Here is a 15,889-nt window from a genome sequence, read left to right on the forward strand (position 1 = left end):
TTCAAGGACCAATAAACGTGGATTTTTTTAAAGAATAATTTTTTCAAGAACCAATAAACGTGGATTTTTAAGAATAATTTTTTCAAGGACCAAATAAACGTGGATTTTTTAAAGAATAATTTTTTCAAGAACCAATAAACGTGGATTTTTTAAAGAATAATTTTTTCAAGAACCAATAAACGTGGATTTTTTAAAGAATAATTTTTTCAAGAACCAATAAACGTGGATTTTTTAAAGAATAATTTTTTCAAGAACCAATAAACGTGGATTTTTTAAAGAATAATTTTTTCAAGAACCAATAAACGTGGATTTTTTAAAGAATAATTTTTTCAAGGACCAAAGGACAAATAAACGTAAAGTTTTTAAAGAATAATTTTTTCAAGGACCAAAAGACAAATAAACGTAAAGTTTTTAAAGAATAATTTTTTCAAGGACCAATAAACGTGGATTTTTTAAAGAATAATTTTTTCAAGGACCAATAAACGTGGATTTTTTAAAGAATAATTTTTTCAAGGACCAATAAACGTGGATTTTTTAAAGAATAATTTTTTCAAGGACCAATAAACGTGGATTTTTTAAAGAATAATTTTTTCAAGGACCAAAACGTGGATTTTTTAAAGAATAATTTCTTCAAGGACCAAAGACACGTGGATTTGTTAAAGAATAATTTTTTCAAGGACCAATAAACGTGGATTTTTTAAAGAATAATTTTTTCAAGGACCAATAAACGTGGATTTTTTAAAGAATAATTTTTTCAAGGACCAATAAACGTGGATTTTTTAAAGAATAATTTTTTCAAGGACCAATAAACGTGGATTTTTTAAAGAATAATTTTTTCAAGGACCAAAGAAACGTGGATTTTTTAAAGAATAATTTTTTCAAGGACCAATAAACGTGGATTTTTTAAAGAATAATTTTTTCAAGGACCAATAATGTGGATTTTTAAAGAATAATTTTTTCAAGGACCAATAAACGTGGATTTTTTTAAGAATAATTTTTTCAAGAACCAATAAACGTGGATTTTTTAAAGAATATTTTTTTCAAGGACCAATAAACGTGGATTTTTTAAAGATAATATTTTTCCAGGACCAAATAAATGTGGATTTTTTAAAGATAATATTTTTCCAGGACCAAATAAACGTGGATTTTTTAAAGATAATATTTATCCAGGACCAAATAAACGTGGATTTTTTTAAAGATAATATTTTTCCAAGACCAAATAAACGTGGATTTTTTAAAGATAATATTTGTCCGGGACGAAATAAACGTGGATTTTTAAAGATAATATTTTTCCAAGACCAAATAAACGTGGATTTTTTAAAGATAATATTTTTCCAAGACCAAATAAACGTGGATTTTTTAAAGAATATTTTTTTCAAGGACCAATAAACGTGGATTTTTTAAAGAATAATTTTTTCAAGGACCAATAAACGTGGATTTTTTAAAGAATAATTTTTTTAAGGACCAATAAACGTGGATTTTTTAAAGAATAATTTTTTCAAGGACCAATAAACGTGGATTTTTTAAAGAATAATTTTTTCAAGGACCAATCAACGTGGATTTTTTAAAGAATAATTTTTTCAAGGACCAATAAACGTGGATTTTTTAAAGAATAATTTTTTCAAGGTCCAATAAACGTGGATTTTTTAAAGAATAATTTTTTCAAGGACCAATAAACGTGGATTTTTAAAGAATAATTTTTTCAAGGACCAATAAACGTGGATTTTTTAAAGAATAATTTTTTCAAGGACCAATAAACGTGGATTTTTTAAAGAATAATTTTTTCAAGAACCAATAAACGTGGATTTTTTAAAGAATAATTTTTTCAAGGACCAGTAGAACGTGGATTTTTTAAAGAACAATTTTTTTCAAGGACCAATAAAAGTGGATTTTTTAAAGAATAATTTTTTCAAGGACCAATAAACGTGGATTTTTTAAAGAATAATTTTTTAAAGGACCAATAAACGTGGATTTTTTAAAGAATAATTTTTTAAAGGACCAATAAACGTGGATTTTTTAAAGAATAATTTTTTAAAGGACCAATAAACGTGGATTTTTAAAAGAATAATTTTTTCAAGGACCAATAAACGTGGATTTTTTAAAGAATAATTTTTTCAAGGACCAATAAACGTGGATTTTTAAGATTACTTTTTTCAAGGACCAATAAACGTGGATTTTTAAGATTACTTTTTTCAAGGACCAAAGGACAAAACAGTGTGGACTTTTTATAGATTTTTTTCAAGGAGCATTCTACCATTATATGTTGATTTTTTTTTTAAGGACGTGGATTTTTTATGCAATTTTTTCACATTGTTACCTGGGTCTCATGAGAGCTCTCTCACGGCATTAGCCGCAATGAAGTGACAAATGCAACTTAGGATTAATATACGTTTTTATTTATGCGGTCAGTTGAGCGACAGAGTGCTTAATCCTACTTTGAATTAAGTGACTCATAAAAGAAAGATAACAAAGAGATCTAGAGTGTATATCAACTATGTTGTTAAATTTAAAACATTTAATAAATTTAAGATTTTCAATGAAAACTTTGCACGTCCCGTCTTCAGTTTTAAAATGTAATTCAATTTCTTGTTTCTCGTTTTCTTCATTTGTCCGCATCACATATAACCGTCCGGTTTATTTGCCACTAGCCAACAGCTTTTGATGTTTGAAATTTTTTAATAGACTTTTGCAATCCCATAGATCGGTTGGTTCATAGAATTGTATTAGCACCAGTTCATAGGTGACAATTGTACCGGCCACCTGAGGGAAGAAGCAAGAGAAAGAGGAAAAAAATTATTAGTTTAGAGCATTGGTGTTGTTTACTTGTTGTATTCGTGTTATCTGCAACAAAATACGATGTGTGTGAATATGGGTTGTCAATGAAATCGAACAAGCATGTTGAGAGGTTGAAGGTGTTTAACAGGGGACCCATACAATGTAGGACAAATGGTTTACATGATTTAATGATGTTTGTAAACAATGAAATGAATTGCTCTACAAAGGGATTGACGGTATATATGTCCATTGGTAATTGAAGAAATGATTCTTTAAAAATCCACGTTTTTTGTTCTTTGGCCCTTGAAAAAATTATTCTTTAAAAAACACACGGTTATTTGCCCTTTGGTCCTTGAAAAAATTATTCTTTAAAAAATCCATGTTTTTTTGTCCTTTGGTCCTGGAAAAAATTATTCTTAAAAATTCACGTTTATTTGTCCTTTGGACCTTGAAAAAATATTTCTTAAAAATCCGCGTTTATTAGTCTTTTGGTCCTTGAAAAAATAATCCACCTTTATTTGGTCCTTGCAAAATATTCTTTAAAAAATCCACATTTATTTGATCCTTGAAAAAAAATATTCTTTAAAAAATCTACGTTTATTTGTCCTTTGGTCCTTGAAAAAAATATTCTTTAAAAAATCCACGTTTATTTGGTCCTTGAAAAAAAATATTCTTTAAAAAATCTACGTTTATTTGTCCTTTGGTCCTTGAAAAAATATTCTTTAAAAAATCTACGTTTATTTGTCCTTTGGTCCTTGAAAAAATATTCTTTAAAAATCCACGTTTATTTGGTCCTTGAAAAAAAATATTCTTTAAAAAATCTACGTTTATTTGTCCTTTGGTCCTTGAAAAAAAAATATTCTTTAAAAAATCCACGTTTATTTGGTTCTTGAAAAAATATTCTTTAAAAATCCACTTTATTGGTTCTTGAAAAAATATTCTTTAAAAATCCACGTTTATTTGGTTCTTGAAAAAATATTCTTTAAAAAATCCACGTTTATTTGGTTTCTTGAAAAAATATTCTTTAAAAAATCCACGTTTATTTGGTTCTTGAAAAAATATTCTTTAAAAAATCCACGTTTATTTGGTTCTTGAAAAAATATTCTTTAAAAAATCCACGTTTATTTGGTTCTTGAAAAAATATTCTTTAAAAAATCCACGTTTATTTGGTTCTTGAAAAATATTCTTTAAAAATCCACGTTTATTTGGTTCTTGAAAAATATTCTTTAAAAAATCCACGTTTATTTGGTTCTTGAAAAAATATTCTTTAAAAAATCCACGTTTATTTGGTTCTTGAAAAAATATTCTTTAAAAAATCCACGTTATTTGGTTCTTGAAAAAATATTCTTTAAATCCACGGTTTTATTTGGTCTGAAAATATTCTTAAAAACTCCCGTTTATTTGGTTCTTGAAAAATATTCTTTAAAAATCACGTTTATTTGGTTCTTGAAAAAATATTCTTTAAAAATCCACGTTTATTTGGTTCTTGAAAAAATATTCTTTAAAAAATCCACGTTTATTTGGTTCTTGAAAAAATATTCTTTAAAAAATCCACGTTTATTTGGTTCTTGAAAAATATTCTTTAAAAAATCCACGTTTATTTGGTTCTTGAAAAAATATTCTTTTAAAAAATCCACGTTTATTTGGTTCTTGAAAAATATTCTTTAAAAAATCCACGTTTATTTGGTTCTTGAAAAAATATTCTTTAAAAAATCCACGTTTATTTGGTTCTTGAAAAAATATTCTTTAAAAATCCACGTTTATTTGGTTCTTGAAAAAATATTCTTTAAAAAATCCACGTTCTATGGTCCATGAAAAAATATTCTTTAAAAAATCCACGTTTATTGGTCTTTGAAAAAATATTCTTTAAAAAATCCACGTTTATTGGTCCTTGAAAAAATATTCTTTAAAAAATCCACGTTTTATTGGTCCTTGAAAAAATATTCTTTAAAAAATCCACGTTCTATTGGTTCTTGAAAAATATTCCTTTAAAAAATCCACGTTCTATTGGTCCTTGAAAAAATATTCTTTAAAAAATCCACGTTCTATTGGTCCTTGAAAAAATATTCTTTAAAAAATCCACGTTCTATTGGTCCTTGAAAAAATATTCTTTATAAAATCCACGTTTGTTTGGTCCTTGAAAAATATTCTTTAAAAAATCCACGTTCAATTGGTCATTGAAAAATATTCTTTAAAAAATACACGTTCTTTGAAAAAAATATTCTTTAAAAATCCACTATCCTTGAAAAAATATTCTGTTAAAAAGCCACGTTCCATTGGTCCTTGAGAAAATATTCTTTAAAAAGTCCACGTTCTATTTATCCTTGAAAAATATTCTTTAAACGGTCTACGTTTGTTTGGTCCTTGAAAAATATTCTTTGAAAAAATCCACGTTCTATTGGTCCTTGAAAAATATTCTTTAAAAAATCCACGTTTATTTGGTCCTTGAAAAAATATCCTTTAAAAATCCATGTTTATTTGGTCCTTGAAAATATTCTTTAAAAATCCACGTTTATTGAAAGAAGGTCCTTGAAAAATATTCTTTAAAAATCCACGTTTATTGAAAGAAGGTCCTTAGAGAATATTCTTTAAAAAATCTGCGTTTATTTGTCCTTTGGTCCTTGAAAGTCCCCTAATAATGTCCTTATTATAATTTAATGTTCTATTTTAATATATTTACTACAGATGTCCTGTCTAAGGACATATTCAACGAACCGAGAAATTAAAGACGAATCAAGTTGTATGGAGTTTTCCCTGCCTAACAATGGAGATTATGGCTCAACCAGTCGTTGGTCTATCATTGTCACACCTTCCCAGCTTATTTGGCAATTAATCAAATCAGCTTTTGTTCCAGCGCCCATTGAAGCCATAACTTTGCACTATTTTCATCCTTTCGTTCAGTCACTTAATTCGAACAGATATTTCAAACAATGGCATCAATGTAGAGTACAGATTGACTGGCTGACTAGCTGCCCGGCTGTCCTGTTATCCAAAATACTTCTCTTGGTAAATAAATTCAATTCAATGGCAAAGAATGAAAAGAAATGGACCTGGAATTGGAATTTCAATAACAAAGAAAAAATAAATGAAATGAATTTCAGAATTCCTGGCCACAATGGCCAGTCAGTCTATCAGCCAGCCAGCCAACCAGCCCGACTCTGTTAAGTCGCTATGGGAATAGAATGTGAAAGGCAGCCGCTACAAATATGCCATTGAACAACATGGCCAACATGAAATAAATAAAAAGGACTATAAGGATAATGCCGGCGATGTGAAAGCATGTCCATTCCGCCCGTAATCAACTTACACTCAGAACCAATTTTCTTGTTAGATGAAAGAATTTCATGCCACTCAATGCCACCAAATCACTGCTAATTTCGGTGGCAAAGCGTTTGACTTCCAGACACCAGGACTCCTTGGGCACGGAGCGTAGAACGCGTAAAGGTTTTCGTGATTCATCGTAAATGGCTGCCGAATACAAGGACACTGCCAGCGAGCGTAGAAATAGAAATACCAAAGAGAAATAGAAATAGACCATGCTGACGGCGGAGGACATGTTGCTGGAAGATGGAACGATATGAAAGCAGGTCTAATAAAATATTCATAATATTGATGAAAAGGGGGGAGAGGAAAGGGGAAACATTACCAATAACCAATTTTCATTTCCTCCTCTCCCTCCCCTCTCCCCCTCACCCACTTACTTTCTGCTCTTCAACAACTGCACACAAATGAAGTACAAATTATTCGAAAAGGACACCATGGTTATCATTGAAATGGCATTGTCCACCTTTTCGCACAGGATACACACATTGCGGTATTGGACACGACGCTCAGCCCAAAAGACAGCTGGCATTTGCTGGAAAAGGGAGTGGAATTTTGAAAATTTAATTTTTAATTTTTTTTACAATTTTGGAAAAAAAAATATGGGTTACCTTATTTTTAAACTTCTCCAAATTCTCATTGACCCGCTTGAACATATAGGTCAGTCCAATACTCATGATCATCACAAACACATCCATATAGTTCCAGATGAAAGTGGACATGACATTCAATAGCTTGCCATACCATCCCAATAAATAGGAATAGGGAAATATGTAGAACAGATGGTCGCTGGCAATGAGAAGGAAATTCTTCACCGGATCATCGGTGGCTCCACAGCGGGCCGCAAAGTAAATTGCTTGGGTAACGCTCAGCAAGTGTTCAGCTATGGGTGGAATTCAGGGAAATTAAAAAATTTTTGAATTAAAATAAAAATGTGACTCATGGAAATAACGCTTCGACTTTAGTGATGGGAGTACAAAATTTGGTCCTAGTTCTGCACTATTTGGTACTCAACGAATACCTCAATAGAATTTTAAGATAGACAACATTGCTTCACTTCTTCGGGTACCTCTCCCATAAAATGTCGAAACTTTCAATTATTTTGAGTCTCGAAATTTTTCTAAATTTCTTTGGTGATTGGAAGGGATCTATTGGCATTCAAAGGACAAGGGGTCGGAAAAGTGCGCCAATGGAAGCTTTAAAAGTAGGGTATTATTACATCTGGTACCTCTCCCATAAAGGGTCTACTTTTTGAAATATTTTTATTTTATTTTTTTTTTTTTGTGATTGAAGGGAATTTAAATTTCATAGATCCGAAAAATATGCAAAGGTACGAAACATTGTAATAATGTCGAAAACCAGGGCTCCGATTTGTTTGTATGAAGTTTTGCCAATGGTTTGACACCCTACAAAAGATCAAATCTATCGGAAAATATAATCAAGAGATATATAAATAAATTGCATTATGTTAGTAATAGATGTTCTCTGGAATGCGCGAACCGATGTTGTTCCTGCTAGCTTTATATGAAAAGTGATGTCTATTCCAAGGTTTTTATGTATAAATAGTGTTAACATTTTTAATTATTTTTGAAATTGTTTTTAATTTTTTATTTTAATTTTTTTGGCATTTAAACTACATGGTTCCAAAAAATAGCCAACGGTACAAAACATTGTACTAATGTCGAAAGCCTGAGTTCTGATCTTTTTGTATGCAGTTTTGTCAATGATTTGACACACCAACCAAGGTCTACTCTTTCAAAGAAAATATTCTGTACATATGTAAATAAGATACATTGTGTTAGTAATTGATGTTCTCTGCAATGCGTTAACCGATGTTGTTTATTTCAAACTTTGGATAAACGGTAACATCATTACCAAGGTTCTTATGTATAAATGGTTTCTGTGTGTGTATTGGTTCATGAGTTGTTTTAGTGAACATTGCATGCATTCATTTCAAAACATGTATTTTGAAGATATTTCAGTAACTGATTGAGTGGCTGATTCAAAGCCCAGGCGAAATGACAGAAGCTATAAAAAAAATGTCGTAAAGGTAATAAAAATGTAATCCATGGAATAAGTAAAACGGATAGAGGTAGAAATTGGAAATTTTGGTAGTATGAGAATTCGTAAATCCACGTTTATTAGTGCTTGAAAACATATTTTTTGAAAAACATGGTCCTTGAAAAAATATTCTTTATTGGTCTTTTGGTCCTTTAAAAAAATAATCTCTAAAAAATCCATGTTTTTTTTTGTCTTTGGTCCTTGAAAAAAATCTTTAAAAACCCAGGTTTATTGGTCTATTGGTCCTAGAAAAAAATCTTTAAAAACCCAGGTTTATTGGTCCTAGAAAAAAAATCTTTAAAAAACCCACGTTTATTTCTTCAGGTCTAAAAATATAAAAAATCTATTCTTTAAAAAATCTACATTTATTGGTCCTTGAACAAATATTCTTTATTGGTCTTCTGGTCCTTGAAAAAATTATCTCTTAAAAATAACAAGTGTATTGGTCTGAAGGTCCTTAAAAAATCCACGTTTATTGGTCTTTTGGTCCTTGGAAAAAATATTCTTTAAAAATCCACGTTTATTGGTCCTTGGAAAAATATTCTTTAAAAATCCACGTTCTATTGGTCCTTGAAAAAATATTCTTTAAAAAATCCACGTTCTATTGGTCCCTGAAGAAATATTCTTTAAAAAATCCACGTTCTATTGGTCCTTGAAAAAATATTCTTTAAAAAATCCACGTTCTATTGGTCCCTGAAGAAATATTCTTTAAAAAATCCGCGTTCTATTGGTCCTTGAAAAAATATTCTTTAAAAAATCCACGTTCTATTGGTCCCTGAAGAAATATTCTTTAAAAAATCCACGTTCTATTGGTCCTTGAAAAAATATTCTTTAAAAAATCCACGTTCTATTGGTACTTGAAAAAATATTCTTTAAAAAATCCACGTTCTATTGGTCCTTGAAAAAATATTCTTTAAAAAATCCACGTTTATTGGTCTTTTGGTCCTTGAAAAAAATATTCTTTAAAAAGTCCACGTTTATTGGTCTTTTGGTCCTTGAAAAAATATTCTTTAAAAATCCACGTTTATTGGTCCTTGGAAAAAATATTCTTTAAAAAATCCACGTTCATTGGTCTTTTGGTCCTTGGAAAAAATATTCTTTAAAAAATCCAGGTTCATTGGTCTTTTTGTCCTTGAAAAAATATTCTTTAAAAAATCCACGTTCATTGGTCTTTTGGTCCTTGGAAAAAATATTCTTTAAAAAATCCACGTTTATTGGTCCTTGAAAAAATATTCTTTAAAAAATCCACGTTTATTGGTCCTTGAAAAGAATATTCTTTAAAAATCCACTTTGATTGGTCTTTTGGTCCTTGGAAAAAATATTCTTTAAAAAATCCACGTTTATTGGTCCTTGAAAAGAATATTCTTTAAAAATCCACTTTGATTGGTCTTTTGGTCCTTGGAAAAAATATTCTTTAAAAAATCCACGTTTATTGGTCCTTGAAAAGAATATTCTTTAAAAATCCACTTTGATTGGTCTTTTGGTCCTTGGAAAAAATATTCTTTAAAAAATCCACGTTTATTGGTCCTTGAAAAGAATATTCTTTAAAAATCCACTTTGATTGGTCTTTTGGTCCTTGGAAAAAATATTCTTTAAAAAATCCACGTTTATTGGTCCTTGAAAAGAATATTCTTTAAAAATCCACTTTGATTGGTCTTTTGGTCCTTGGAAAAAATATTCTTTAAAAATCCACGTTTATTGGTCTTTTGGTCCTTGGAAAAAATATTCTTTAAAAATCCACGTTTATTGGTCTTTTGGTCCTTGGAAAAAATATTCTTTAACAAATCCACGTTTATTGGTCTTTTGGTCCTTGAAATCCACGTTTTGTTCCTTGAAAAATATTCTTTAAAAATCCACGTTTTGTTCCTTGAAAAATATTCTTTAAAAATCCACGTTTTGTTCCTTGAAAAAATATTCTTTAAAAATCCACGTTTTGTTCCTTGAAAAAATATTCTTTAAAAAATCCACGTTTTGTTCCTTGAAAAATATTCTTTAAAAATCCACGTTTATTTGTCCTTTGGGTCCTTGAAAAAATATTCTTTAAAAAAATCCACGTTTTGTTCCTTGAAAAAATATTCTTTAAAAAATCCAGGTTCATTGGTCTTTTTGTCCTTGAAAAAATATTCTTTAAAAAATTCACGTTCATTGGTCTTTTTGTCTTTGAAAAAATATTCTTTAAAAAATCCACGTTCATTGGTCTTTTTGTCCTTGAAAAAATATTCTTTAAAAAATCCACGTTTATTGGTCCTTGAAAAAATATTCTTTAAAAAATCCACGTTTATTGGTCCTTGAAAAGAATATTCTTTAAAAATCCACTTTGATTGGTCTTTTGGTCCTTGGAAAAATATTCTTTAAAAAATCCACGTTTATTGGTCCTTGAAAAGAATATTCTTTAAAAATCCACTTTGATTGGTCTTTTGGTCCTTGGAAAAAATATTCTTTAAAAAATCCACGTTTATTGGTCCTTCAAAAGAATATTCTTTAAAAATCCACTTTGATTGGTCTTTTGGTCCTTGGAAAAAATATTCTTTAAAAAATCCACGTTTATTGGTCCTTGAAAAGAATATTCTTTAAAAATCCACTTTGATTGGTCTTTTGGTCCTTGGAAAAAATATTCTTTAAAAAATCCACGTTTATTGGTCCTTGAAAAGAATATTCTTTAAAAATCCACTTTGATTGGTCTTTTGGTCCTTGGAAAAAATATTCTTTAAAAATCCACGTTTATTGGTCTTTTGGTCCTTGGAAAAAATATTCTTTAAAAATCCACGTTTATTGGTCTTTTGGTCCTTGGAAAAAATATTCTTTAACAAATCCACGTTTATTGGTCTTTTGGTCCTTGAAATCCACGTTTTGTTCCTTGAAAAAATATTCTTTAAAAAATCCACGTTTTGTTCCTTGAAAAAATATTCTTTAAAAAATCCACGTTTTGTTCCTTGAAAAAATATTCTTTAAAAAATCCACGTTTTGTTCCTTGAAAAAATATTCTTTAAAAAATCCACGTTTATTTGTCCTTTGGGTCCTTGAAAAAATATTCTTTAAAAAAATCCACGTTTTGTTCCTTGAAAAAATATTCTTTAAAAAATCCACGTTTATTTGTCCTTTGGGTCCTTGAAAAAATATTCTTTAAAAAAATCCACGTTTATTGGTCTTTTGGTCCCTGAAAAAATATTCTTTAAAAACTCTACGTTTATTGGTCTTTAAAAAATCCACGTTTATTGGTCTTTTGGTCCCTGAAAAAATATTCTTTAAAAACTCTACGTTTATTGGTCTTTAAAAAATCCACGTTTATTGGTCTTTTGGTCCCTGAAAAAATATTCTTTAAAAACTCTACGTTTATTGGTCTTTAAAAAATCCACGTTTATTGGTCTTTTGGTCCCTGAAAAAATATTCTTTAAAAAATCCACGTTCATTGACCTTTTGGTCCTTGGAAAAAATATTCTTTAAAAATCCAACTTTTTTGGTCCTAGAACAAATATCTTTTTTTTAAGTCCACGGTTATGGGTCGCTTTAAAAATCTACTAAGTTTTTCTTGTAATAATTTTTTGTTCGTAATTTACAAGACCTCATTCCCAACGTAAATTATGTCACTGAACTTTTTTTTACGAAAATGGGAAACAATCATCATCATTGCTTTCGAATTACTGATTACAAGCGATAATATGTTTGTCCATTTATTAAAACAACACAACGCAATTTTAAATCCTTAAATAATGGTCTTCTCATAAGGCCATAGATAAAATATATCCCATGGCCTGTGGCGCCCAACGTTCAAATAAATACTTTGAAAATATCAACCGAAAGCAATAAATCTTTGACTATTATTTACACAAAGCCAAAATCTAAAACAAACGACATTTTAAACGGGAAAAACACAGAATCATTACGGCTTTCCATTTGAAAGACTTTTGAACTTTTCAAAAGCAAGGAGAGATAGATAGAGAGGATGCGAAAAGTGTAAATCTCTTTTCATTTATCATTGGGCGAATGTCTCGCAATGTCTCGATTCCAAGAAGTCACAACAAAACAAAAGGAACACTTACCCAGCGACAATATCATCCCGACAAAGAAGACCATTCGTATCTTATCTGCCATGCGACGTTTCTCCTTTTGTGAACTGTACTCAGGTAGCTGCTGCTCCAGGCTGTGCCACTGCACCATTAGTTCCGGCCATTTGCGAGCCAAATTTAAGGCGCTCACACAAACAATTAGAATGGCAATGCGAAAAATCATTGGTTCTGGATGGCGTTGCGAACGAAATGGAATTAAATGGAGTGAAAATGGAACAAGCAAGGCGATTAGTTTTCAATTTTTTTAAAATAGGAAAATTCAAATGTTCGGAAAGTTTTGAAGTTGCTTTTAATTTTTTTCTGCTTACCAATATTGTTAAATGTTATCGGTGCATTTAGAACTTTGTAAACAGCTATTATGGAATCCACAGCACTGCAGGTGATGAAAATCAAACAGTAAATGGTTCGAATATGAGTCCAGGAGAAGGACAAATAGCGTGGATGAGAGGATGTTACTCCACGCACTGGCATCATGGCAAAACATTGGGCGATTAGAAGAACTGGAAAAAATAGAAAAAGGCAAAGAGACGAGAGTAGACGAACTTAAGACCGTCTTATACGGGCCATGGCCCCTAAGACGAGCAGATGGCCGTCGGAAAGACCCATGGCTCTTATAGACGAGCTGCTGGGCGTCTGAAAATGACATGGCCCTTATAGACGAGCTGCAGGGCGTCTGAAAGGGACATGGCCCTTATAGACGAGCTGCAGGGCGTCTGAAAGGGACATGGCCCTTATAGACGAGCTGCAGGGCGTCTGAAAGGGACATGGCCCTTATAGACGAGCTGCAGGGCGTCTGAAAGGGACATGGCCCTTATAGACGAGCTGCAGGGCGTCTGAAAGGGACATGGCCCTTATAGACGAGCTGCAGGGCGTCTGAAAGGGACATGGCCCTTATAGACGAGCTGCAGGGCGTCTGAAAGGGACATGGCCCTTATAGACGAGCTGCAGGGCGTCTGAAAGGGACATGGCCCTTATAGACGAGCTGCAGGGCGTCTGAAAGGGACATGGCCCTTATAGACGAGCTGCAGGGCGTCTGAAAGGGACATGGCCCTTATAGACGAGCTGCAGTGCGTCTGAAAGGTACATGGACCTTATAGACCAGCTGCAGGGCGTCTGAAAGGTACATGGCCCTTATAGACCAGCTGCAGGGCGTCTGAAAGGGTCATGGCCCGTATAGACGAGCTGAAGCGCGTCTGAAAGGGACATGGCTCTTGGACGAGCTGAATCGCGTCTGAAAGGGACATGGCCCTTATAGAGGAGCTGAAGGACGGCGAAAAGGGCCATGGCCCTTATAGAGGAGCTGAAGGCCGGCGAAAAGGGCCATGGCCCTTATAGAGGAGCTGAAGGCCGGCGAAAAGGGCCATGGCCCTTATAGAGGAGCTGAAGGCCGGCGAAAAGGCCATGACCCTTATAGAGGAGCTGAAGGGCGTCTAAAAGGGACATGGCCTTATAGACCAGCTGTAGCTCGTCTATAGGGACGACCTCTCTGGAGCTCGTCTATAGAAGACGACCTCGCTGGAGCTCGTCTATAGAAGACGACCTCGCTGGAGCTCGTCTATAGAAGACGACCTCGTCTATAAAAGACGACCTCTCTGGAGCTCGTCTATAAAGGACGACCTCTCTGGAGCTCGTCTATAAAGGACGACCTCTCTGGAGCTCCTCTATAAAGGACGGCCTATCTGGAGCTCCTCTATAAAGGACGACCTCTCTGGAGCTCGTCTATAAAAGACGAGGACCTCTCTGGAGCTCGTCTATAAAAGACGACCTCTGGAGTTCGTCTATAAAAGACGACCTCTGGAGCTCGTCTATAGAAGACGACCTCTCTGGAGCTCGTCTATGGAAGACGACCTCTCTGGAGCTCGTCTATAGAAGACGACCTCTCTGGAGCTCGTCTATAGAAGACGACCTCTCTGGAGCTCGTCTATAGAGACGACCTCTCTGGAGCTCGTCTATAAAAGACGACCTCTCTGGAGCTCGTCTATAAAAGACGACCTCTCTGGAGCTCGTCTATAAAAGACGACCTCTCTGGAGCTCGTCTATAAAGACGACCTCTCTGGAGCTCGTATAGAAGACGACCTCTCTGGAGCTCGTCTATAGAAGACGACCTCTCTGGAGCTCGTCTATAGAAGACGACCTCTCTGGAGCTCGTCTATAGAAGACGACCTCTCTGGAGCTCGTGTATAGAAGACGACCTCCTGCTTGTCTATAGAGACGACCTCCTTCCAGAGCTCGTCTATAAAGATGGCTTCCAGAGCTCATCCATAGACACCTCCGGCTTTCCGGCTTTAAAAACCCCTCGTTCCAAATAATTTGAGTTCACACATACACAAATACACATACATGTGTATACACATAACTTTTTACTTACTTTTGCCCACGGCCTCGTGAAAATGACCTTCATACATAAAATTATCTTTCGTGGCTTTCTGCAGAAATTCTAAGGGACACAGAAATTCCATCAGCAACAATAACAACAACAATCATGACAATGGTCAGAGAGGAAGAGAGAGAGACAAACAACTTACTCGTTGGCTTTTCCAAATATTCCTCATTGTTCGGTACATCGGTCCTTGAGGTGAAATACGAATGGTAGTGGTCTGAATCGCTAATTATTTGCATTCGTAAAGCCTGCGGCCGGGTGACAGGTAATTTCATGGATGCCAAACCGTCATTATGCGAAGTAGTCAAACTAAATTGAATAAATTTGTGGTTTTTATTTGTATGTGAGTGTAAGAGTGTGTTTGTGAGTGTGTACGTGTTTGTATTGTTGTCCAAAAAAGCCACAAATGTTTGAAACAAAAGAAGAAGGGATAATTTCTTATTTAAAACTTTTATTTATAGATTTTTAAAGAGAAGAAAAATCGATTTGAAATTTTGGTTTGTTTTCGGCCACTCATTGTGGCGACATTTGTAGCCATTCGTGTGTAAAAATTTTCAAAATCATTTGCATAAAATCCATTATTCAAATTCATTCGAATGGCCAGGAGAGAAAAATAAGAAGAAAGAAGACAAGTTGCTGACAGTTGCTGCAAACTTACCTGGTGCCGACGTTAGTGGAAATATTCTTTGAAAATTTCTTGGCATTTTTTCGATATTTCGCTAATTTTGTATTGAAATTATTCAATAATTTCATTATGACCTTCACAAAAAAGAAAAAAAAAATCGAAATAATTTAAAAAATCAAATACACGTTTTAAATCTCTCAATTCACTTTGGGGTACTCCACTCAACTGCTGACCATTTCAGATAAACGTTTGCTCCGCCTTTTTTTTAGCCAATTCATGTCAAGTTTTTTCCCCCTTTTTTTGCTTGGCCATTATTAATTGTTATAATTAATTCATAGAGCAAGCTGGCTAGACCGCCTCTCCCCTCCCCCACTCCTGCTGCTGTCATTTTTTTTTTTATCAGTCTCTTGTCCCGCTAAATGTCACTTGACATGAATTTCAAATTTCAAACGGTTTTCTCGCCTCCATTGTAATTGCAAATAAATTAAAACGGCTTTCTTTTGTGACAATGAAATTCGCAGAAAATTTTAAATGGCATTACCTGAACATTCAACATTAATCGACAATTTCACTTCTTTTCTTTTTTGCGACTAATGAAACAATGTTTTTTTTTTTTTTGGTTGATGATGACAAAAAACGGCGACTCCATTCCTTTGAATT

At 32.8% G+C, this 15,889-nt stretch overlaps 1 protein-coding gene across 1 annotated transcript; it reads right to left on the reverse strand.

Moving 5' to 3' along the window:
- Positions 1 to 2,405: 2,405 nt before the first annotated feature.
- LOC101901557 (gustatory receptor for sugar taste 64f) lies at positions 2,406 to 15,454 on the reverse strand. Its single transcript, XM_005175695.3, has 9 exons — positions 15,263 to 15,454; positions 14,750 to 14,913; positions 14,593 to 14,661; positions 12,533 to 12,724; positions 12,198 to 12,392; positions 6,708 to 6,979; positions 6,477 to 6,631; positions 6,083 to 6,335; positions 2,406 to 2,760 (listed from the first exon to the last, which is right to left on the reverse strand). Exons 1-9 carry the CDS (start codon positions 15,355 to 15,357, stop codon positions 2,635 to 2,637), a joined length of 1,521 nt encoding a protein of 506 aa, XP_005175752.2. The 5' UTR covers positions 15,358 to 15,454; the 3' UTR covers positions 2,406 to 2,634.
- Between the last annotated feature and the right edge of the window lie 435 nt (positions 15,455 to 15,889).

This window comes from Musca domestica, unplaced genomic scaffold, assembly GCF_030504385.1.
Source record: "Musca domestica strain aabys unplaced genomic scaffold, Musca_domestica.polishedcontigs.V.1.1 15, whole genome shotgun sequence".
Taxonomy (NCBI): Eukaryota; Metazoa; Arthropoda; class Insecta; order Diptera; family Muscidae; genus Musca; species Musca domestica.

Coding starts and splice junctions, on each gene's coding strand:
- LOC101901557 (XM_005175695.3), bottom strand. CDS start 15,357: ATGAAATTATTGAATAATTTCAATACAAAATTAGCGAAATATCGAAAA. Junction 12,393..12,532: donor GATAACATTTAACAATATTG/GTAAGCAGAAAA, acceptor AACGCCATCCAG/AACCAATGATTTTTCGCATT. Junction 2,761..6,082: donor CAAGAAAATTGGTTCTGAGT/GTAAGTTGATTA, acceptor TTCTTCCCTCAG/GTGGCCGGTACAATTGTCAC.